We start from the raw sequence: 24,952 nt of genomic DNA, 5'->3' as shown, positions 1-24,952 counted from the left end.
TCCCTTCAAAAAAAAAAAAACAGATGCATACAATGAATGTTCCTTTTAAACCCTGCTATATTCACCTTAGACTTGAACAAATGATTTCAATGGATTCCAATTTTGATGAGCAAAATATATTTCAAACATCAGATAGTCATCCCAGCATAGAAGCAAAACACTAGAGAATCATAAATCAATTTCAATATGTAAAATCTCATCTTTTCGACTGTCGAAAGTTTCTGATCATGGCATTTACTACATCATCTAAAAGAGTGCCCTATCATATAATTAACATATACCAAGCTCCAATATGTACAAGAGTCAGAATTTGTAATATGATTTCTTGAAAAATGAATCGAGGCCAAAATATATGTGACGTGTATCTTCATAATCAAAGTAGTAAGATGAAGTATGTGTTGCTGCTGCCCTTTGTTCAATATGACTGATCTGCAGATTGGAAATGAGACCAATATTCCTTCACAAGTTGGGCAAATAAAGAACCTTCCTTCTTCATGAGATTCATTGGCTCATCATATTCCACTAATTGTCCTACAACAATATATAACATTACATTCTATCACAACATATTCTCTAGAACTTGGCTTAATCTTGCTAACTCATAATATAAAGGTCCCAAAGATGTAAGGTATTGTAATATTGGAAAAACTAGAAAAAGAAAACTCACCATCACCAATGGCAAGGACCTTTGTGCAATCCATCACGGTTGGTATTCTGTGGGCTACTGTGATCACGGTGCAATTAACAAATTCTGTTCGTATTGTTCTTTGCAGAATGGTGTCAGTTGCATTATCAATTGATGCAGTTGCTTCATCAAGCACCAATACCCTGCTTCTTCTCAATAAAGCACGGCCTAGACAAAATAGTTGCCGTTGTCCCATACTCCAATTTGCTCCATCGTCCATAACTGATACGAAATGTTTAGAACAATAACTCATAAGCTCATCTGACTTAGTCTGTCAGAAGAAATCTCTGATATAATTTTTTTAGAAAAGGCTAAGCCCGAATGAGGAGAAAGTTTTACCTAGGGAATCCAGGCCCTGATCTTTCTCTTGGACGGCCTCTTTAAGCTGACATTTCTCAAGCACCTTTACAAGAGTATGAAAGGGGGTTTGTCATGCACTGCACAAATTTTATACTGTAGAAATCACTACAGCTTTGGAAAAATAAGGTATACCTCCCAGATTTCATCATCATTATGCTGATTTAATGGATCCAAGTTGAATCGTACAGTGCCATTGAAAAGAGTAGGATCTTGAGGAATAATCCCAAAACGTGACCTTAGATCGTGAAGTCCGATTGAACCTATATCGATGCCATCGACTATAATATTCCCTCCTACCGGTTCCACAAGGCGAAACAATGCCCCTATTAGGGTAGTTTTTCCACTGCCAGTCCTACCAACAATACCAATTCTGTCTCCCCCTTCAAATGTGCAACTGATTCCTTTAAGAACTAATGGTGTATCTGATCTGTATCTTATCTGCAGACACCAATTGTTTAGGGTAAGATTCTTTTGTATATTCAATCTAATGTGAATTCAAGTGCACTTAAATTACCTGCAGATTGCTTATTTCCACTTTACCGACTGTGGGCCAGTTCTGTGGAGGGCGACAGTCTTCAATGATCTCTGGAGCTTCACTGGGTATATACATGTATTGATCAAGCCTCTCCACACCTATAATATAGTTGGCTAATGTGCACTGATTTTGAATAGAAAAAACCAGAGACATATTTAACGATAGACCATACGATAGCGCCATTCCAACGAACCCTGCATTATGGGTTGTATAAGGATTTAAGATGATCCCGAAAAGGAAAAAAAACTTATTGCAGTTAAATTAATCCATTTCCACCATTGCAATACCCCAAAAAAGCAAAACAGAAACAAAAGAGAGAAAATGCCTCTCACCAGAGCTAAAAGTTCCAGTAGGAAGCAAAACCATACACAAGGCTGCTGTTGCAAGAACAGTGGCACTGAGAGTCTCAAGCCTTTGAATCAGCCATTCATTAGCTGCAAAATTGTGAAAGAATGGGCTTGCATTTGTATCAATTATATCAAGATTTTTAGCAAAGAATCGTTCTTCCTCCCTGAAAGCTCTAATTGTCATGGCTCCAGCTATTGATTCAGCTAAATGGTTTGCAACGAAAGACTTTGTTGTGCCATTGATTCTCATCAACTCTTTCGCTGTCGCAAAATAGTATCTCTGTGACATGTAAGGATTCATTAGGTCGAAACATACAAATTTTTGCATACCAACTGCAAATCTTCCACGACACTTTTTTTTTAGCCAAGATGGGCGTGGAGAAGAAGTCTTATACTCTTATTACAATATATATTTAGTCAATGGTTCTTAAATGGCTCTTCAGCACAAAAATTCTGCACACTACAGTTGGTAGAACTATACAAAGTTACCTAGATGTTCAGAACCGCAAACTTTTCATACTTTATAATTCAACTATGAACTATATGAAACCATAACTTTCCCTATAATTGAAAAGTCCCTTCTGCTAAATGATATCAAGACCATACGTTAATAGGCACTACGCACTAGCTGTCTTACTGTGAAGTCCTCCAAAGTGTGAAATCATGTTTGACAATCGACACTCACAACTCCATTACAGCAAATTATGATTCTTTTTGGTAGAGTTTCTTAGTTCTACTCATGGAAAACAAAAATTGTTATAAAGTGAACTCAAGGTAGATCCTTCAGAAACTTGTTTACCTGCAATTGTACTGCCATGTAAATGACTGGTATGGAGACAAACAAGACTTGCCAAGTAATCACTGCCAGCACTCCAAGACTAGCATATGCATTCGTAGTAGCGCCTATTGCAAATAAAAGACTGAAAGGAACGTCAAGATCAACAATGCTCAGATCGGACGAGACCTGCAGGGATACAAACAAAGAAAATCCCATATTATTAGTTCGGACACACCTGCATGAATCAAAGTTATGGAACTTATGACAACTTTATGCTCACCCGAGTTAAAATCCTTCCAAGAGGTGTAGAGTCGTAGAAAGTCATTGGAGCACGAAAGAGAGAACTTAATAACCGAGAAAATAAAGATTCTGATGCTTTCATTCCCAGTGTAACAACAGCAAGAGATCTAAAGAGTAAAAAGCATGTTGAGCAGGCTCCAATGATAAGGTAAACCACAATCAATTTTCCCGTGCTAACATGAGGATTATCAACACTGGAGGCCATCCAAGTGTTCTGTAATATCTGGCCTGTAACAAAGGTGAAATGACACAGAGCAGCTATAGAAAGGTACAAGTAGCCTTTGTTCTGATTTAGGTAAAGTAAGTATGGCTTAAGACCAGTATCTCCCGCTTCTCTTTCCTCTCGTTTAATTAATTGATCACCTTCTGGTGCTTTGTTTTGCTTCTCAACATTGGTTCTCTTGATTTCCTTTGCAGGGTTGTTGTGTCTTCCAGATGTCCTAACCTCAGGTAGCCCTTCGGTACCAGCAGTCTCTTTGTGTGCATTTACAAGGTCCAAAAATTCTTGACTTGAGGCTAATAACTCATGATAAGACCCTGATTGAAGGATCTGCCCATCTGCCATCAACTACAAACAAGAAAAAATTTCTTTAAGCAAGGATTAAGTTCGCATTAAATTATTATAAGACAGTCTTAACTCTTAAAGGAACAAGGACCATAGAAAATCTATGCAGGTCCTCAAGTTGGACAAGGTGTCTGGACACTGTGGAGCATTTTTCTGCCTAGTAATAGGAATGCCAATACCGGACAGTAAACAACAATTTATATACTACGTATGTGTCAAATTATTAACCTAATTTTCATAAAATAATAAGTTCATTACTAGACATTGAATTGGAAGATAGCAATGAAGAACAATGTAGCCAACTGAATGGCACTTTAAAAATAATATCTTCTTCAACATCAACATTATCCCAATTTCCAAATCCTATAAAGAGGTCTCTGTCCCGGGTAAAGTAAGGAGAACTGGAGTGTACAGCCTTACCCATATGATAAATGAGAGATTGTTTCTCAATGCTACAAACATTTGGTACTTTAATATGAATATGAAGCAGATATAGTTTAAGGTGTCATTTTTGTTATCATCCACCATATAAATTGTGAAGTACAAAATTATTGTTTCAATGGACCTAACAGAGACTAATGTCTTCTTGAACCTTGCAAAAGCTTGATAACTACAGCCGTAAGCCTCTAGATCAACAATATCAATACGGCCGTACCAAGATAAAAGAGAAACAGATCTAGTTCGAACTGCTTCAAACATCCGGCAGAACTCTAACTCTCTAAGTCGGTTATGGAACCAATCACACTCTTATTATGAATGAAGATAAATCGATACTACCTCGACGGGTATTGAATCATAGCATGTAAGGTCTATATCCCGGGCCCTACATTTAATGTCGTGTAAGAAAAAATTCCCTAGCTTAGTAGAACTCATTAAAAAGGTGCATAACAACTCACCAAGCAACAGTGGAAGGCAGGAAGAAAATCAACTTGATGTGTCACAAGTAAGACAGTCTTTCCAGAGAGACCTTCCAAAATGTACTCCTACAACATTTCAAAAGCCAAATGTCACTCTCATTTTTGAATAAAGCAACACAGAATTGCATGGTTAGGACTTAGGATCAAAGAGTTACTTTGAAGAGGCTAGTTGCGGTATGTGCATCAACAGCACTAAATGGATCATCCAAAAGATATATGTCAGCATCTTGGTACAATGCACGAGCAAGTTGGATCCGTTGCTTTTGACCACCACTTAGATTAACTCCTCTTTCCCCTATTTCTGTCATGTCAGCGAAAGGAAGTAGCTCAAGGTCCTTCACCAATGAACACCTTCGAAGTGTTTCTTGGTACTTTAACTCATCCATGCCAGACCCAAAAAGAATGTTATCACGAATTGACCCTGTTTGGATCCAAGCTGTCTGGGATACATAAGCAATCGTCCCCGAAACTTCAACCTGTAGATGAAACAACCTTCAGAGTCTAAAACAATTATGTTCTCTGAAATCAGATATGCCTAAGGCTACTAGCAAGCGAAATATAAATCTTCTAAAGAGTATATAGCTTTAGCACTTTCTAGATAGGTATCATGTATAAATGGAGAGCACAGGAATACCTACAAAATAAAAGCTTGTTATAGGTTTTTATGTGAGCAATAAATAATATGCATGCAATCTGGTGAAAAGTCTGAGCGTTGCTTGAGGAAACTTACAGTTCCCTCTACATATGGTACTTCACCAAGAATAGCTGCTAGTAATGTTGATTTGCCTGAGCCAACTTCTCCGCATATCGCAACCTTTTCACCAGGTTGAATATCTAAATTTATATTCCTTAGTGTTGGTTTAGATGGATTCATTTCCCAGGAAAGGTTTGCAGACCTTATCAAAATAGTATTGTCTAAGCTGTCCATTCTGCTCTTGTTTTTGACATTCTCATTCTGAAGCTCTGGTGCCTGAAGAAATTTCACAATACGTGTAAAAGCAACCCCTGCTTGAATCACCACAGTAATGACATCAGGGATTGATCTGATAGGTTCCTGCACAAGACGCAATGTTGCCACGAAAGTGAAAACATTGCTGGCATTTAGAGGAACTTTGAGGAAATAACATGCCCCAAATGTGGCAGCAGAGACCATTACAGGGGATGACCAAAAAAGAAAACTATTGTATGCCTTCCGCAATTGCACTGCTGATAACCATTTAATTTCCACTTTCCTTAATCCCTCTATTACATCCTTGAAATGATTCTCCCATGCATACAGTTTCAGCACCTTCATGTTCACAAGTGCCTCAGAGCAAGCCTTCAGCCTTGCATCTTGAGCTACCATAAGTTTGTTTTGGAACTCATGTTGTAATTTCGCGAGGGGGGTATTGCAGAAAACGGTTAAAACAATCACTGTTAGAGCTGCAACTGTTGCAAGTCCTACTGCATGTACCAAAATACATAGTGCAATGCAAAGCTGAAGGCTTGTAGTCCATGTCTGATGAAACCAAAAAGGAAACTCGCCAATCCTGTAGGCATCAACAGTGACATAATTCATTATCTCACCACCAGAATGCTTCATCCTGGAAGCATTGGATAGTCTTAGTTGCTTCCTGTAAATTGCTGCAGTCAGCATAGACCTGACTCTAAGGCCAATCAATCTGCTTCTGAAGTACCACTGTCTCTGTGACAAAGATTCTAAGCTCTTAGAAATGAAAAGTGAAATGGCCAAAAGATAGCCTTCATATTCGAAGGCTTCGTTACCCTCAGCAACCTCAATAAAGGCATTCAGCAGAAGTGGTCCACTGGATAGGGTAAGTATTTTCAAAAGAGCAAATAACCCAGAGAGCAATATATCATTACGATGGCATGCAACAATAGTCCACAATACTGAGGATTGTGAAGACGTGTCATTCTGTTTCCGTTTATCTAACTGGTCAATGAACTGCAAGTAACAAAATTCTGCTCTTTCGGCGTCCCCTAATTTAGGAATGTCCTCTTCCTCAAGAGTCTTTAGCTTACCAACTTTCATCAAAGGATTCAACCACCAGAATGTCAACCTACTAAGCAACCCAGCTCTGGAAAATGTACAGATTTGGGCTGCTGAATCAATTTTAGAGTTTCCATTAGCTCCATCATTCAGAGGAGTGTAGAGAGTATTTCCATTGTTAGTCTCCCTATTTTGTTCATTTTTGTACCCCTTGTAAGTACATATTAATAGCAAACTTGCTCCTAGGATAGACAGAAGATCCAGGGCCACTTTAATTGTTGTTTCGTGGTTAACTATGGCAGCAAAAAGAGCTATAGAGCAGAAAATTCCAGCAGAGAGGAAAGCAAAGATGGACAAGATTCGCGATGAAGCTCTTGGGAAGTACTCTCCTCTAAGACTACTAAATCCTACCAACAACCATGTAACTCCTTGAAAGAAAAATAAAACCCACCAATGAATTGGTGAAGCAGAATGACTACTTCTCAACTTCTTCTCCAAAATCAGAATTCCTAAGCCTATGTAAACCAGTCCAAGACAGCCATTAAAAACAGCAGATACTTTCTGCAAGGTTGAAAAGCGAGAATGACGAGCCGGTATCTCGACTCTCTTGGAGGACACTTTGCAAATGATGTTAAATAGAAGCATTGCTAGAAGCACTGTATCAAAACAAATAATAAAGGCATGATTGACACACGAAGAAGGATGAGTGACAAACACTAAGTGAGGAGCACAAGGCTCAGTAGTGGTACTGATATTTGAACAATTAGATTGCCCACAAAATAGAGTCCACAGATTCTCCATCATCACTTTTCAGCCTTCTTTTCTTTGCAGATTCTGCATTAACATACAGTCAAACAAAAAAAACATAAACTCATCATACAAAATTCAAACATTGATCATACTAAAAACCCTTTATTTTTCCTTCTGATGTGACTTCTAATTGAAACAAACACAAATTCTTAATCTTTTTTGCAATTAATGCTACCAGAAATATACAAATGCAACATACAATTATAACGCAAGCATTACTAACAGCTAATTTATGAAACTAGCAGCAAAAAGACTCTGGTGCAAAAGCTATTCCATGGTACAATCTCCTGCCAAAAATAACTCAGAATGATCAATATATAATTAAAAGAACTCTACTTATGGCAAAAGTATCAGGGAAAAAAGCAACATAAATTGGAATTGAGTAGTCAAGCACCACTGAGCCACTACCATCTATCTTTCTTCCACATTTGAAGCCAAAAATAATAACAAACACACTAATACCATGCTACAAATAGATTTACAACTTCTTCAAGTAATTAATAAAAATGGGTACCTCAAAAATCAAAAAATTCCTAAATATAATGTAAAACAAAGACAAACCCAGAAATGCTGAATCTCAAAGTGGACATACTTACATGAAAAATGGAGGAAACCCATTTGCAAGATGAAATTTCGATCACATAAAAAAACCCATATATACAATATGTCCAACTTATTTCCTTCTTTCTGCGTGTTACACGTACTATAATATAAGGATGATGTTTTTTTTATGCATGAGCGACGAAGGCGGTACAAAGTACAAAGAAGGGGAAGGGAATTCGAACCTGTGATCTATCGTTCACAGCACTTCAATCTTTAACCACTCGGCCAAGATATCCTTAGTTATATATAAGGACAATTTGATTGTCCCTTCATTAATTCTGTACGAATATAATAGTATAGAAGAACTATTTTATACCAGTATTATTGATAGATTAATGCTGAAGTAAATGCAAGGCAATGAGTCAACGCTCAACAATAATGCGCACCAAAAATTTGATTAATAAATGTCTCAACGACAAAAAAAAGTATCCTGTAAAACAGAAAGAGAAGTATTCTATGGGAAAACAAAGTGTAGGTTTCCAAATTGAAATTGGTGAGGAATTCCTAAACGTCTTTATGTAATGTTAGAGATCTTGTAGTAGTAACTTAGTAAGCATAAATCTATAATATAAACGTCATGGCTAACGTACCTTTTAGAATATTTTGTTAACCATCTTGGATGTTAGCTGCCGTATGGTCTATGATTGAGTATAAGACAAAACACAAAGTGTCAAAAAAGTAGAGATTTGCTCCGTAAATCCTATGGACTAGGATAATGGAGTATGGACTACATATTTACATATTTCCTATGGTGTCTGTATATTGTGTACTTTTGAGAAAGAGGTGGTAGTTTAATGGAGTATCACCTCGAATTGTAGGGCGATGTTCTGAGTTCGAATGCTCATCCCAGTTATCTTTGGGTAATGTCTCTGAGTTGGTGTGTCCTACAGGCTAGTAGTGTAGCATAGGTTTGTATTTGGGCTAATTATCTTTCCTAATCAAATAAAAAAATACATTGTGCACTTTTTTTTTAAGGTTTTTAAAACACAATTGTGTCCATCAATTATGTACTACTTGACTAATATTTTAAAGAAGTACATAATTTAAAATACACATTGAAACGAATATAGTAAGATCCCGTCATGATTGCTTTAAAAAAATTTGACATGCTACTCATTCTAACAAGACGCGCATTTTTTTTTAAGGAGCTTATTTCTTTAGTTATTCCACAGTTAAACGTGCTTGGTTGGGAGTAGTCTTGGGATGAAAAGTTCTAGAAAAATTTGTGTTGGTTATTGAGAACAAATGTTGGCCATGTATGCACATTGGTGGCAAATGGCAATAGGCTTCGTATGGGTCGGGTGTTACAAATGGTATTAGAACCATACGATCACATGCTAATTGTATGACCTTTTGAAAAGTTTCTCGAGATGCGCACAATTTGCGAGTTTGCAACAGTGATGGAGTATATTCCAAAAAATCTTGCATCATTTTTATTGTTAGCTGCTCGTTTACTAGTGTCGTTAGAATGCAAATTAACCAAGTTTGAAGTCAATTCATCAGCATAAACTGTTGCAAGACTTCTATGAAAAACTTCATTAGCAAAACTATAAAAAATTTCAAAGGCAAATGATACAAGTTTACAACGTAGTAGAAAATGGAGAGTTACAAGCACACTACATAGAAAAAACAAAATGTTCAACATAATTTAATTGATTTCTTTTAAAGAAGTTGTTAGTAAATTATAGATTTATCCTCTGTGATTTTCTTCTTTCCTTTATTTGGTGATTTGATTGATTGTGTTATATCTTATTAAGGTTAGGTAGGAATGAGGATGTGATGAATACTATCACATGTTTCTTGCCTAGAGAAAGTTGATAAGAACAAAAGAGGTGGAAAGTGGAAACTTTCATAGGAGTTCTTTGGCTGATTGTATAATGAAATGACCATCAATCTATCAGTGTCGTTTTTAGGAGTTTTTTCATTAATGCACAAATTTCCATTTATACCCTTTGTCATTTGTTTTTATTTTTATTATTATTCATATGAGCCACGAAGGCCGTACAAAGTATAAAGAAGGGAAAGGGGAATTCGAACTTGTGACATATCGTTCACAGCACCTCAATCTTAACCAGTAGGCCAAAACATCCTTAATATACCCTTGTCATATGTTAATATTGCATATCACACTTACAAATTTACAATTGCACATCACTTATCCCCTTGTGGAGTTGTGGTATGTTAATGTTACTGTTACCAATCACAGTTGTATTTTTAAAGCTTGTAAGCTTGTTATTCTATAAGTTTAGATGAATCAAATAAGTCACTCAAGTTCAATTCACATCTACTTTTATAACAAATCCTGGAAAGTTTACAGTTTCAAGAATTCAGATAAACTCGGTTAAATATATACAAGTTTACTACACAGTTACAAAATTCTTATTTGAGTAGTTCAATAGTGAGGCCAAAATTTATGTTGCTCGGACTCTCCATTTCTCTTCAAGTACCCATGTCAATTCTCATCTCAAATATGAGTACGGACATGTCATTCATAATTTCGGACCAAAAATATGGAGAATGAAATAGTTGAGCATGTCAGTTGGACACATTGTTTGACATGGGTACTCGAGTACGGGTTTGAGTGTCATAGGCCAAATACATAAATCTACAGACTGGTGTTGCTGCTGGCTTTGGTTCAGACTTCAGTGTGACTGTTCTGCAGAGTTTGAATGTGACCAATATTCCTTCACGAGTTGGCCAAACAGTGAACCATCCTTCTTTATAAGCTCCATAGGCTCATCATATTCCACCAATTTACCTGCCAAATCACATTATAATATATTAGAAGACATGTTATGGCTAAATTTTGTTAACCCATATTATCATTAAGACTTTGCTTCTAAATTATGGAACTCTTGCTTCAGATTCGTTCTAAAAGGTCAATAAAATTGTAAGGTATTGATAATTTTTTTTTAAACTCACCATCACTAATGGCAAGGACCTTTGTACAATCCATCACGGTCGGTATCCTGTGGGCTACTGTGATCACAGTGCAATCTACAAATTCCGTTCGTATCGTTCTCTGCAGAATCATGTCGGTTGCATTGTCGATTGACGCAGTTGCTTCATCGAGCACCAAAACTCTGCTTCTTCTCAGCAAAGCACGGCCTAGACAAAATAGTTGCCGCTGTCCCATGCTCCAATTTGATCCATCCTCCACAACTGACATGAAATGTTTGATATAACATTAGTTGTTAAGCTCGTTTTGGTGTAATGTCAGTATATATATCATTTCCCCAAACAAACAAAAACAAAATCAATGTCCAAATTCCAAATTAATGAGAGTTTTACCTAAGGAATCTAGGCCTTGCTCTTTCTCTTGGACAACCTCTTTGAGTTGACACTTCCCAAGGACCTTTATAAGAAAACAACAAAGATTATAGATGCATCAATAGTTGTTATTGAAATAGTATGAAACATATCACTAGATTTCTTTGTTTTTTAGATGGCACGACCTTGTGATGTGGGGAATATGAGAGGATCCCATCCCCACAAGGAAACCCAACCATTTAGACTCGTAACTGGGTATGCAACCCAGAAGGAAATTCGCGACCACACAACCAAAGAGGTAGGAGCTCTACCAATGAGCTTCCAATATATTTTCATGTATTATTCTACACAAAGTGAGTAAAAGTGGAGAGAAAAAGTTGGATGTTAACTTTCAGCTCGGACATCCCTTTTAGTAAATGTTGGCTTTGAGATCAACTTTTGAAGATATGAAAACTTTTAGCAGAGGTAGTATATTGTAGAAAGGGGAAGTGTACCTCCCAAAGTTCGTCATCATTATGCCGACACAATGGATCCAAGTTGAATCTCACAGTGCCATTAAAGAGAGTAGGATCTTGTGGAATAATTCCAACACGTGATCGTAGATCATGAAGTCCTATCGAAGATATATCAATACCATCAACTATGATCTTCCCTCCAGTTGGTTCCACCAAGCGAAACAAAGCCCCTATTAGAGTAGTTTTCCCGCTGCCAGTCCTACCAACAATGCCGATTTTGTCTCCCCCTTCAAAAGTGCAACTGATTCCTTTAAGAACCAGTGGTGTATCTGGTCTGTATCTAATCTGCAGGACATCGATATTGTTTGGTGTTTGGTGTGAGAGTCTATCCAAATTGAGTTTAGTGCACTAAGAAGTAAAAGTAGTTACCTGTAGATTGCATATCTCCACTTTACCAACTGTAGGCCAGTTTTCTGGAGGCCGACTGTGTTCAATGACTTCTAGAGCTTCACTGGGTATATGCATGTATTGATTAAGCCTCTCCACGCAAATGATGTAGTTCGCTAATGTACATTGGTTTTGGATTGCAAAAACCATAGTCATATTTAATGAAAGACCATATGATAGCGCCATTCCGATAACCCCTGCATTTTTTGTTGTATTAATGTAACACAAACTATCTTGCAGCAATGGATAATATATCCGTCTCCCAGGAAAAAAAGAAAAAAAAAGAGCCATTAGTTTAAAAAGACATAAATCTCTCACCAGAGCTAAAAGTTCCAGTGGGAAGCAAAACCATGCACAACGCTGCTGCTGCGAGAATAATGGCACAAAGAATCTCAAGCCTCTGAATTAGCCATTCATTAGCTGCAAAATTGTGGAAGAAAGGGCTTGCATTTGCATCGATTATATCGAGATTCTTAGAAAAGAACCAATCTTCCTCTTCAAAAGCTCTAATTGTCATCGCTCCGGCTATAGATTCAGCTAAATGGTTTGCAACCACAGACTTGGTTGTACCATTGATTCTCATCAATTCCTTTGCTGTCGCATAATAGTATCTCTGATGACAGATTTGATAGACTATAGGTATTAAATTTTAGAGCTGAATATGGCAATTTCAGATCTACTTTAGTCATATTTTTTACTCCAAAATTGTAGGTTGATATATCAGTATATCTGCACAAGCTAAACATTATTTACCTGCAATTGTATTGCCATGTAAAGCACTGGTATCGAGACAAACAACACTTGCCAAGTGATAACAGCCAGAACTCCTAGATTAGCATATGTATTCATAGTAACCGCCATCGATAAGAGAAAGCTGAAAGGAACGTCCAGATCGACAATGCTCAAATCAGAAGACACCTGCAGATAGAGGGTGCAAAAGACCAACTTAGTAACACCATAACTGTGTACATCAGATTTATCGATTATCATTAAGACTTTATGCTCGCTCACCCGACTTAGTATCCTCCCTAGTGGTGTAGAGTCATAGAAAGAAATTGGAGCACGAAAGAGAGAAGCCAACAACTGAGAAAATAAAGACGTTGATGCTTTAAAGCCTAATGTAACAGCAGCAAGAGATCTAATGAGTAAAAAGAATGTCGAGCAGACTCCAATAATGAGGTACACCACAATCAATTTGGAAGTGCTGACTTGAGGATTATCGACACTGGAGGCCATCCAAACGTTCTGTAATATCTGGCCAGCAGCAAAGATAAGATGACAGATAGCAGCTATAGAAATGTATAAGTGGCCTTTGTTCTGATGAAGGTAGAGTAAGTATGGCTTAAGACCACTGTCTCCCGTTTCCCTTTCTTCTCGTTTAATCAGTTGATCACCTTCTGATTGTCTATGTAGCTTCTCCATATCAGCTTTTATTATCTCCTTTGCTGGATAGCTGATTCTCTCAGATGCCTTAACCTCAGCTAGCCTCTCAGTACCAGCAGTCTCTTTGTGCGCGTTTACAAGTTCCACAAATTCCTGACTAGAAGACATTAAGTGGTTATAAGGTCCTGAGTGAAGGATCTCCCCATCTGACATCAGCTGTAAACAAGAACATCTGTATCATTGCCTTTTCAAGTTTTTTGTTTCATGATTTACAAAGTCATCTGATATAAATTGTGTAAAACTTAAAATCAGTCATACAAATCTCGTTTAAACTAGTCATGTTCATTTTGAGAACTAACAACATAAAGTGAAATAAGAACGAATTAGTTCAATGAATTATTTCAAGAAGCTGCAGTGCAGTGAATCAGGAAATTAAAGTAATGGTTGACTTACCAAACAGCAATTAAATGCAGGAAGAAAATCAACTTGATGAGTAACAAGTAAGACAGTTTTTTCCAAAAGTGCTTCCATGATGTATTCCTGCCACAATTTCAAAAGCCAATTTATCACTTTCTATCATCAATGAAATTATTCGTGTTCTAGGTTCAAACAATTACATTGAAGAGGCTAGTTGCTGTATGTGCATCAACGGCGCTGAATGGATCATCTAAAAGATATACATCAGCATCTCGGTATAATGCACGAGCAAGTTGGATTCGTTGCTTCTGGCCACCGCTTAGATTCACTCCTCGTTCCCCAATTTGTGTCATATCTCTGAAAGGAAGAAGCTCAAGGTCCTTCACTAATGAGCACCTCCGAAGAGTTTCTTGGTACCTTAGCTCATCCATGGCAGACCCAAAAAGTATATTATCACGTATAGTCCCTGTTTGGATCCAAGCTGTCTGAGAAACATAAGCGATCTTCCCATAAACTTCAACCTACAAGAAAGGGGAAAGAATAACAATTCTAAGAACTTTGAGCAATTTACTTCTCAGGAGTTAGAAATGCCCAAAGCTACCAGGCATAGAGACATTAAGCTTTATAGCATGCTTCTAAGTTCCAAGTAGATAATTACCATGCAAACTAGAAAAATCTCACACATTCCTACATAATATCCAACCCAAAAAAATTAAGGAAAGCAATTCAAGAAGTATGACAATTGCTTCAGAAAGCTTACAGTTCCCTCCATATATGGTACTTCTCCAAGAATTGCTGCTAGTAATGTTGATTTGCCTGAGCCAACCTCTCCACATATAGCGACCTTTTCACCAGGTCGAACTTCTAGATTTATGTTGCGAAGTGTTGGTTTTGATGGATTCATTTCCCATGAAATATTTGCAGACCTCATCAAAACAGCATGTTCGGCATGGTTTATGCTGCCCATACCGAGTTTCTTTTTTACAATTTCACTCTGAAGCTCTGGCGCCTCAAGAAAGTTCACAATACGTGTAAATGCGACCCTTGCTTGGATTACCACACTAATGATATCAGGGATAGCTCTGATAGGGTCTTGCACAAGACGCAATGTTGCCACGAAAGTGAAAACATTGCTGGCATGTAGAGGAACTTTGAGTAAATAACATGCCCCAAATGTAGCAGCAGAGACCAGTACAGGGGATGACCAAAAGAGAAAACCATTATATGCTTTCTGCAACTGCAGTCCTGATAACCATTTAATTTCCACTTTCCTCAAACCTTCTATTACATCCTTAAAGTGAGTCTCCCATGCATACAATTTCAGTACTTTCATGTTCATAAGAGCTTCAGAGCAAGCCTTCAGCCTCGCATCTTGAGCAATCATAAGCTTACTTTGGTACTTATGTTGTAATTTCGCAATGGGGGTATTGCCAATAACGGTTAAAACAATCACAGTTAGTGCTGCTATCGTTGCAAGTCCTACTGCGTGTACCAAAATACATAATGCAATGCAAAGCTGAAGGCTTGTAGTCCATGTCTGATGAAACCAGAAAGGAAACTCGCCAATCCTGTAGGCATCAACAGTGACATAATTCATTATCTCGCCACCAGAATGATTCATCCTGGCAGCATTTGATAATCTTAGTTGTTTCCTGTATATTGCTGCAGTAAGCATGGACCTCACTCTAAGGCCGACCAGTCTGCTTCTGAAATACCACTGTCTCTGTGACAGCGATTCTAAGCTTTTAGAAATAAAGAGTAAAATGGCCAAAAGATAGCCTTCATGTTTGAAAGCTTCTTTTCCCTCGGCAACCTCAATAAAGGCATTTAGCAGAAGAGGTCCAGCCGAAAGAGTGACTACCTTCATAAAAGCAAAGAACCCAGAAAGCAGTATATCATTACGATGGCACGCAGCAATAGTCCACAACACTGATGATTGTGAAGACACTTCGTCCTGATACTGTTTCTTAAACTGGTGCACGAACTGTAAGTAACAAGATTCTGCTCTATCTTCATCCTCTAATAAAGGAATGTCCTCTTCCTCAAGAGTCTTCAGCTTACCAAATTTCATCAAAGGATTCAACCACCAGAATGTCAACCTACTAAAAAACCCAGCTTTGGCAAATGCAGAGACTTGGGTGGAAGAATCAACTTTCGAGTTTCCATTAATCTCATTATTCAGAGGAGTGTAGAGAGTACTTCCACTGTCATTCTCCACATCTTCACTTTTGTTTCGCAAATAAGTACATAATAGAAGTAAAATTGCTCCTAGGAAAGATAGGATATCCAAAACCACTTTAACTGTTGTTTCATGGTCAATTATGGCAGCAAAAAGAGTGAAAAAGAAAAAAATCCCAGAAGAGAGGAACAGAAAGATGGACAAGATCCGCCTTGAAGCTCTTTGAAAGTACTCTCGTCTAAGGCTAGTTGTTAAACCCACCATCATCCAGGTAAATCCATGAAATATATATAAGACCCACCAATGAATTGGTGAAGCAGAATGGCCATTTCTCAGCTTTTCCTCTAAGATCCAAGTTCCTAAGCCTACGTACACCAGTCCCAAACAGCCACTAAAAACAGCTGACGATATCTGCAAGGTTGAAAAGCGTCTATAGCGAGCTAGTAGCTCGACTCTCTTGGAGAACGACTTCGAAATCGTGCTAAAAAAGAGCACTGCCAGAACCAGCACATCAAAACAAATGATGGTGGCATGGTTGACACATGAAGAAGGATGAGTAACAGACACTAAGTGAGGAACACAAGGCTCAATATTGATATTGGAACAATTAGATTTCCCACAAAATATAGTCCAAAGATTCTCCATCATCACTTGCATAGCTTATAAGCTTTCTTTTCTCTTCAGACTCTGCATTAACATAGAGATATGAACACACGTTACATATATCTCACAATCTGATCATGCTTCATCTTCAAATATAATACGAGTAGCAGTAGAAAGTTTAAGAGTGAAGGCGAGTTGAGCAAGTTGGTAGTAAACTTCTTGGGCTTCAAGTAGGTACAAAATCTACAGCCTATGGAATTTTATAACTAGACTTGTGTACAAGAGGCACAAATGTAGATCTAATTGCATATTCAACTATCTTTACTCTTGGGACCCGTATCATACTTATGGAGAAACAAATTGTGAATCTCATTGCAATCCATTAAATGCTGCCTTATCTCTTAAGTAATGTGGAACAAAAATGGCCTATTTGCTACTACCTCCGTTTCCTAACGATCTTCCTTGTTACCGTTACTACAGATACCAATGAGAATCAAGTTGTGTGGGGGGTGGGGGGTGGTTAAAGTAGGAGAGAGAAAGTGGTTAAGATAAATAAACAAATAAAAAGGGGTTAAAGTAGGAGAGAGAAAGGGAGTTAAATTGAATTAATAATGTAATGTTGGACCATATGATAGGGACATGAGAGGATAAAAAGCGGAAAAAATTCTAAATAAGAAATGAAGTAAAAGAGGGAAGATCTTTTGGAAACGCAAACGGAAAGAGGGAAAAATTTTCGGAAACGGAGGGAGTAATTCTTAAGAGGTAAGCCTTGTGGTTTATGACTTCGGTTGTATTCTCTTCACCTTATGTTCGTTAAACACTTAACTATAATCTCAACAGAAAAAATTAGACCTCTGGGCCTTTGCCATTATTTTCGTTTAGTTATCGACAACTATTATTTCCGTACTAATAGTAAGAATTATAGAAATTAGATGTCTAAAATATACACGTAGAGGTGAATCTAACAAAGTCCAAATGTAGGGATTATTTTTGTATACGGAAAAAAATTGTTAGAGAAAATGTTAGATCCCTATCATCTCTCTACTCCTAAGTCCTAAATTTCTTTTTTGCTTTTTTTTGATAGGAAAGCTACTCCTAAGTCCTAACTTTCTTTTTTGCTTTTTTGATAGGAAAGCTACTCCTAAGGCTAAAAGAGTATGTTCTCTTCAGTCTTCACTGTGCTGAACTAAACTGAATTGAAATGAATAGTGATATGTGAGAGTAAAAATATTGTCCAATAAGAGCTAAACTGAACTGAAAATAAACCGGAGAAAACAGGCCTAAGTCCCCACTTTCCTTTTTGCTTTTTTTTAATAGGAAAGCTACTCCTAAGTCCTAACTTTCAGGTAGTAAGTTATGCGACTATAATAATAAGCTTTCCACTAATCTACAATATTATACTTTAAAAAAAAATTAGAAGTTTTTATGCCTAAATCTTTTGTGAGATATTTTGGGAAAAAGATAATGAAAAATAAGCTACCTTCTTCTTACAAGCAATCATAGATAACCTTTGAAATTATATGCTATAAAATGACTTATTTGAGATGATGACTTGATTCTGAAGAATTAATATTGAAAATTTAAAATTTAATCCATAAGAAAACATAAAATGTGAGCCAACCTCAGGCTAAATACTAGCAAATAGCCAAATACAATAAGCTATTCTAATTGGAAAAAAAAAAAAACTAATTTATTTGATGGGAAACCTTCAATGATATTTTTTAAATTAAAAGTTTACAAACTAATACTTCATCCGTTTTATTTTAACATGTTACACTTTTAAAATCAGGGACTCTTAGACAAATTTTAAAGAGGAGAGAAATAGAAAGGATAGAAGCAATTGAATATCACACCCTATCCAAAGAATAATTAAGCAAGTTAAATGTCGGAAATTTTACTTTTTTACCAAAAAATAATATTTTTTACCTTTTTAACAAAATGTAAATTTAGAGTGATATATCACCACAAAAGAAAATTAATGAGATATATCAAAAAAACCCTATTACCCTGATATATCCTATTAAAAAATATATATATCAAAGGTACTTTATGTCATTTCTGTCACTGCTATAGTTACTGTACATCAATAATTTTACATATGGATCTTACAACAACAACAAACCCAGAAATCTACAGGAACATAAATATTAGAAAATCTGAAGCAAATTAAATACTAAAATCAAATCTATCACCAAAAAAAAAAAACTGTTCATAAAGATAAGCTTATGTTGCTCAGAAAAGAAAAAAAGAGAAATGAAGTGCTTATAAAAGGGTATGCCAAAAATACAAATTATACCAAAATACAAACATGCAAAACGAAGGAATCAAAATACTTACCTAAAAAGAAGGGGAAGAAATCAAGATATTTTGGATCATATTCATATATACTTACCAAAAAATGGAATTCTTCCAACTTCCAAGGAATAAGAAAATATGTTGAGATGATATGTAGGTCTTTGTCATTCATATAGAAGTATGATCGAAGTAAATTAAAGAATGAAATAATCAAATAATGCGTACTATATAGGAGTATTATAGATGAATACTGGTAAAATAGTAGTATATATCGCACGAATATCAAAGTAGAGAAAGTCAACAGAGGTTTCAATGGAGTTTTGTGATACAGAGTGAAACTGCAAACTACAGTAGTTTTTTTTGTTGAGCTTGTGAGCAGATGAATGATGATGATTGATGAGTGATAGAATATGTCTGTATTTTTGGGAAATGGGAAGCTATAGAAATTTGGCAACGCATTTTTAAACGCTACTCCTCTCCCTAATTTATAATTCTACTTAGTGACGATGGGCAATGTTACGTCTACATGGTCGTGGGTAGTTAACCCATTAGAAAAAGGAATTATTGCGCGTTTGATTGAATGTAGGGAGTGTAAATTTTTTGGAATATTATCTTCCTATGTAATTATATTTTTTAGGAATTGCTCGATGTTGTTTAGTGATTCAAGAAAAATGAAAATTCTCATGGGAATTTCCACTTAACTAGGTCCCCTTATGTAAATAATTTCGAGAAAAATTTTATCTACCCACTGTGTAATCTACCCATTGGAGATAGACATAAATAATAAGTTGAGTCTAACTCAACAGAATTATTTGTTTTTAATTGTCTATTTCTAATGGGTAGTTTACCTAGTGGGTAAATGTAACAATCTCTAGTATTTCCTCCATCTTGTAGGAAGTTCGGAATTTCTACTTCCCATGAAATTGTCAACTAAACAATACCAAAAAAATATCAATTCCTATGAATTCTAACTTCCTATATTAAATAACTTTAACCAAAAAACCTCTTAGAAAACTATTAAAACCCATGAGTTGTATATTATTATTTATTTATTTCTATTAGTAGTGGCTTATTTACCATACTTTATTCATGATCATAATAAATCCTTTTTGGCCCAATTTAGTTGCTATATCATTTTTTACATTAATTTCATAGAACTAATTTTTATTTGAAAAAAACACTTTCTAAAAACTATCCTTTGAATTATTTTTTCGAAAAACTATCTTTTATAATAGATATTTTTTTTACATGAACAAATATCTTTCAAAAAAATATACCAAATAACAATTTTCGTTTAGTTTGACCTCGTTTAATTCCATCATTGGCTTAGGTATGGTTATCGGATCACTTTTTTCAACGGAATCAACACCATGTGAAGCTCGATTTGGGCCTGATAGTGGCCTTACAAGATGGTGGGAGAAGATTATGTGACTAACTAGTACAAGTCAATATTGGAATAAACAATCAAACTTAACAAAGACCATCATCTAACAAGAAAATTAAAGTTTTTTTGAAAAGAATAAACCGTCACAAAGATTAGTATTTTTTAAAAGAATTTGTTGCAAAAGGTAGTTTTTGAAAAGAAAAGTATTATAAAAGGTAATTTCTTGGAATTTTTCGTTTTTTTTTTTACAGTTTTCATAGCACAACTATTTAACAAGAAAATTAAAACATATTGTTGTTTGATCATTCTATACATTAGGAAAAATAAGGAGGATTAATATTAATGAATTTGGATTATGGAAAAGAAAAGGTTTTAATCAATTTAGAAATAGGAGGTAATGAAATAAAACATCATGATCTTTTCTTATTACCGTTGCAGTTGCTCTTATATTATCGAGATAAGGGGCATATGAGGACTTGAACCCCAAATTTGGAGGGAGTGGGAGGTGAGTGGCACCACTCAACTAACCCAATATCCTCAATGATTGGAGTATTCTTGTTTGAAGAAGTTGAGTACTTGAGTGTGATTGTGTGAAGTACTCCTTAACCCTCCTCCCACTGTGACAACAACTAATAATGTCATTAAAGGTTCATAAGTTTTAAAAAGTTAAAATTAGTTTACCAAATCAGAAACTAGCAAAGATGTTTATTGACTAGTTCTTAGTTCCTACCCATCATTAGTCATTACAATAATACAATTATGTGCAAATATGCAATCATGCATGCAACAACAAGTCTCAAATAAAGATCCACCTATTGCACCCTTGCACGTACGGTACATGTGGACTAAACACAACCTTAATTAAGTTGTGTATTACAAAGAAAAATCATTTGTGATATTAATTGAAAAGGCAAGGACAATTTTTAATGAAAAAGCAATCTCCAATCTGAAGCTATGTTTAGTTAACCTGAATTTTTTTTGATATGAACTTATATGATCTGATCTGAATTTTTTTTTCTGATTTGATCTGATTTACAAGATCTTATCTTTTAGATTTTTCTCAATATATAAGAAAAAATATAGTCATGTGGGGTCATGTTTGATTCGTAGTACTTTATTAATATTCAATTATTATAATTTTTACTAATATATAATGAAGGATATGTAATAGTAATAATGATTTTAAATATAAGTATGATCTGATCTGATCTGATCTAATCTGAACTTATTTTTTCAAATCTGATCTGATTAGATCTGAAATAAGCAAAAATAAGATGAATTGAACATAGCCTAAGTATGAGAGTTGCACATTAAAGTCCAATCCTATAAACCCATGTGTTTACTAAAAATACTACATGGTGGGACTACCAACCCAATCAATTTAAATGGCAGTTGAGGACTTGGGGTGCTGGAAGAAAGTACACTCTATACGTATGTGAATGAATACATATAATGATCAACGCTAGTTTCGTGACATTACCCCTTCTGGTAAGTATTCTCTGACCATTGAATATAATTTATTAGATGGGCTAAGAATAAGAAGGAAAAAATAAATGTTCTTGAGAAACCACAACTGCATGTCTATTATTGTTTGGGGTCGGGTCGGGGTTAGGTAAATATTTTTTGATCCATATAAGCTACGAATATAGTACAAAGAAAGAGAGAAAGGATTCGAACCTCAAACCTATCATTCACAAGATCTCAATCTTAACCATTAGGCCAAGACATCATGGATTCGAGTAAATATTTAACTAGGCATATTTAAGCTATTTTGTTGATTATTTTTCATTTGGGACTATTTTTGTTTTATGATGAAGTCTAAACTAAAAATCTAATTCTAAGCGCATTCGCAGATACCTAAGAATTTATAAAAGGACATATGAGCCATAGATCTATCTAACATTTATCGACTTGATCAACTCGTGATATTCCTTCAATGTGAATATGTGATTATTGCCCTTACATGCGTGGGTGTATGTGGAGTACAGATGACGAACCATGTGGGTCAATCCAGTTCAATTAGCAAACCATCTTTTGGGTCGTGTGAGTTGAGCTCGCGAAAATCCTGATCCAACACAGCTTGAACCGTGAAATTGGTACTTGGCCCGTGGGCTGTAGGGTACACTGAGCTACCACCTCTCCCTCTTATCTATATAAGGATTTAAACTCTTTGCAAGGTCTGGAATTTGAAGTGTAGTACACTGAGCTACCACATCTCCCTCTTGTCTATATTTAGTTGCTACTTCTTTTATAAGTAGATTTTTTTTTTTTGTGAAAGTATTAGGTCAGACCGTCTGACCCAATACTTTCCGTCGGACGGGCTGAGCAAGCGCAAGGAAGAAGACGAAAAAAATGCAAGGACTTCACCATCAACATCAGCAACTCGCAGCTCTTTTTTTCGTTGCTCTCGCCAAAGATGACTCTTCATCTTCTTCTTCAATCACCACCTCTTCTTCGTCCACTCACACTGTCGCCACGTCATCATCTTCCTCAACGAGTCAAGAATCGGACGAGTCGAATCGTCTTTCTACCATTAACTGATATGATTTTTCAGGAACCATAATGCACTGTGTTCCAGGTACCACCAATGACCAAAGGGCAAAAAGAAAGCAATTATTAAACGTATGAAATTGGTGTGTTTTTTTTGCAATTTCTGGAAGGAGGAGAGAGAAAATGAGTAATCAGAAGAAGAAGATAATGCTTTCCTTCATGTGATATGATTATTATTTCATTTGATCTTCTGTGTTCTTTCAGTTGGTGTGTAAATTCTTTCAGCTTGTGTTGTTTTTCTTTTATTTGGTCTTCTGAACAAAAACTGAAACCAACTGAAAATAATTTGAAACCAACTTAAAGTCGTCCTACCAAATATTATGATCGGACGCGTCTGACCTAATAATTTTTTTTTTTTTTACATTGGCACATTGCAATTAATAGAGACGATATCGAAAGAACAAAATCGTAAGATCGCTTTGGACAAAGACGTATAATTATTAATTAGGGATGGTCCCACAAGGACCAATCGTTTTCGCTGATCTATCAACGTCACTAGTCAATTGCAGTAGCAACTGCCCATTATGTGGGTAGCAAATAGCAATGCTTCAATTTGGTTTTATGTTACTTAATAATTAATTAATTTTGAAAGCCTTTAGTTGATATAATTCTGGTATAAAGTATGATTTAAAGTAAACAAAACTTATATTTAATGTTTGTTTAATAATTTGATAAACTTAAAATCAATACCTTAAGCTCATAAGGTATGGAGTTTAAAAATTAAGGAGGAAGGTGGTTCGGCTTATACCAATTCTTCTATGTATTAAATAGAGCAGAAAATTTCAATCCCAAATAAAACCAAACACATGATATTAGGTACTTATAAGTTTCAAACCTATATCAACTTTCATTCTTGATTCCAAACTCATACGGTCATACCACTATATGAACCAAACGCCCATTTATAATATGTGGACCGGTGGTAAAGCACCGCTTGTTTAGAAAACATTTAAGATTGCCAACGTTTAGCAAAAAGTTTAGCTTGAAATAAAGTCGTGTAGTGTGAGTTTTTTTAAATGTATCTGGCAGTTAGATTTATGAGACAACATTTAGGTAGGCAAAGTTTTGTTAAATGGCCAAAATTTGCTGCATATGATAGTAACAAATAACAATATCGATGATGACCTTATAGTTTTTTTTTTTTTTTTTTTTTTTTTGGGTTTGAAATCGATGATCTTATGGTCTTATACATATGTTATTTACGTTTATATGTAGTTTTATAAAGAGTTGTTCTTTTCAAAATTAAAAAAATTAAGTTTCGGGTTCAATAAGTTCAGATAAATTGCCATCAGGTCCAATTAGGGCAATAAGATTCAATAAGTTTCAAACAGGTGCAATAAGTTCAAATCAGGTCTAATAAGGTCCAATAAGTTCTAATCAAGTACAATAAGTTTCAATCAGGTCTAATCAGGTCCAAATAGTCAATGTTCAATAAACATTTGTATTATTGTTCATTATTTTATTATTCATATCACTATTAGCTGATTATGTTATTATTAGAATTTTAATTAAAGTACCACAATGATTATATAGTATTATACTTGTATTATTGTCTATTATTTTAATAAATATTTGTATTATTGTCTATTATTTTATTATTCATATTATTAGCGGATTATGTTATTATTAGAATTTTTTTATTAAAGTACCACAATGTATAGTACTCCATCTTTTTTTTTTATCTTTATCACTTTCCTGTGAACATCTCTCAATGCACATCTTTGAACTTAAATATCTTTTATTATATATTAGTAAAAATAATAACAATTGAATATTAATAATGTACTAATTGAAATGAATCAAACAAGACCCCACATGCCTATATTTTTTCTTATAAATTGAAAAGAATTGAGAAGATTTTCTCTAAATCTCTATTCTATATGGGAAGAGGGGTAGGACACCAAAATATTAGAAACCCCATTTTACCCTTAGTACATCTCTATTCTAACTACCTACTTTAATTAAAAAATAGAAAATGTTAAAATAAAAAAAAACTACCTAATTAATTTTTAAAATAAAAATAGGCATTACAAAAAAAAACCATCAACAATTCAAATATCCCTAATTTATTAGATATAA

At 35.3% G+C, this 24,952-nt stretch overlaps 2 protein-coding genes across 2 annotated transcripts; both read right to left on the bottom strand.

The window, feature by feature from the left end:
• Positions 1-161: 161 nt before the first annotated feature.
• LOC104888314 (ABC transporter C family member 10) lies at positions 162-7,974 on the bottom strand. Its single transcript, XM_010673247.3, has 13 exons — positions 7,884-7,974; positions 7,511-7,574; positions 5,218-7,311; positions 4,643-4,963; positions 4,467-4,553; positions 2,986-3,573; positions 2,727-2,891; positions 1,913-2,207; positions 1,560-1,774; positions 1,178-1,483; positions 1,025-1,088; positions 668-907; positions 162-531 (listed from the first exon to the last, which is right to left on the bottom strand). The coding sequence occupies exons 3-13, from the start codon at positions 7,279-7,281 to the stop codon at positions 416-418; spliced, it is 4,461 nt and encodes a 1,486-aa protein (XP_010671549.2). The 5' UTR covers positions 7,282-7,311; positions 7,511-7,574; positions 7,884-7,974; the 3' UTR covers positions 162-415.
• A 2,183-nt stretch (positions 7,975-10,157) lies between these two features.
• On the bottom strand, positions 10,158-19,424 carry LOC104888312 (ABC transporter C family member 10). Its single transcript, XM_010673246.4, has 12 exons — positions 19,037-19,424; positions 14,623-16,728; positions 14,063-14,383; positions 13,899-13,985; positions 13,074-13,661; positions 12,816-12,980; positions 12,381-12,675; positions 12,045-12,259; positions 11,655-11,960; positions 11,182-11,245; positions 10,813-11,052; positions 10,158-10,648 (listed from the first exon to the last, which is right to left on the bottom strand). Exons 2-12 carry the CDS (start codon positions 16,696-16,698, stop codon positions 10,533-10,535), a joined length of 4,473 nt encoding a protein of 1,490 aa, XP_010671548.2. The 5' UTR covers positions 16,699-16,728; positions 19,037-19,424; the 3' UTR covers positions 10,158-10,532.
• Positions 19,425-24,952: the final 5,528 nt, after the last annotated feature.

This window comes from Beta vulgaris, chromosome 3 (assembly GCF_026745355.1).
Source record: "Beta vulgaris subsp. vulgaris cultivar EL10 chromosome 3, EL10.2, whole genome shotgun sequence".
NCBI lineage: Eukaryota > Viridiplantae > Streptophyta > Magnoliopsida > Caryophyllales > Amaranthaceae > Beta > Beta vulgaris.
The sequence above is the reverse complement of the archived record's forward strand: the minus strand, read 5'-3'. Positions and strand labels throughout refer to the sequence as shown.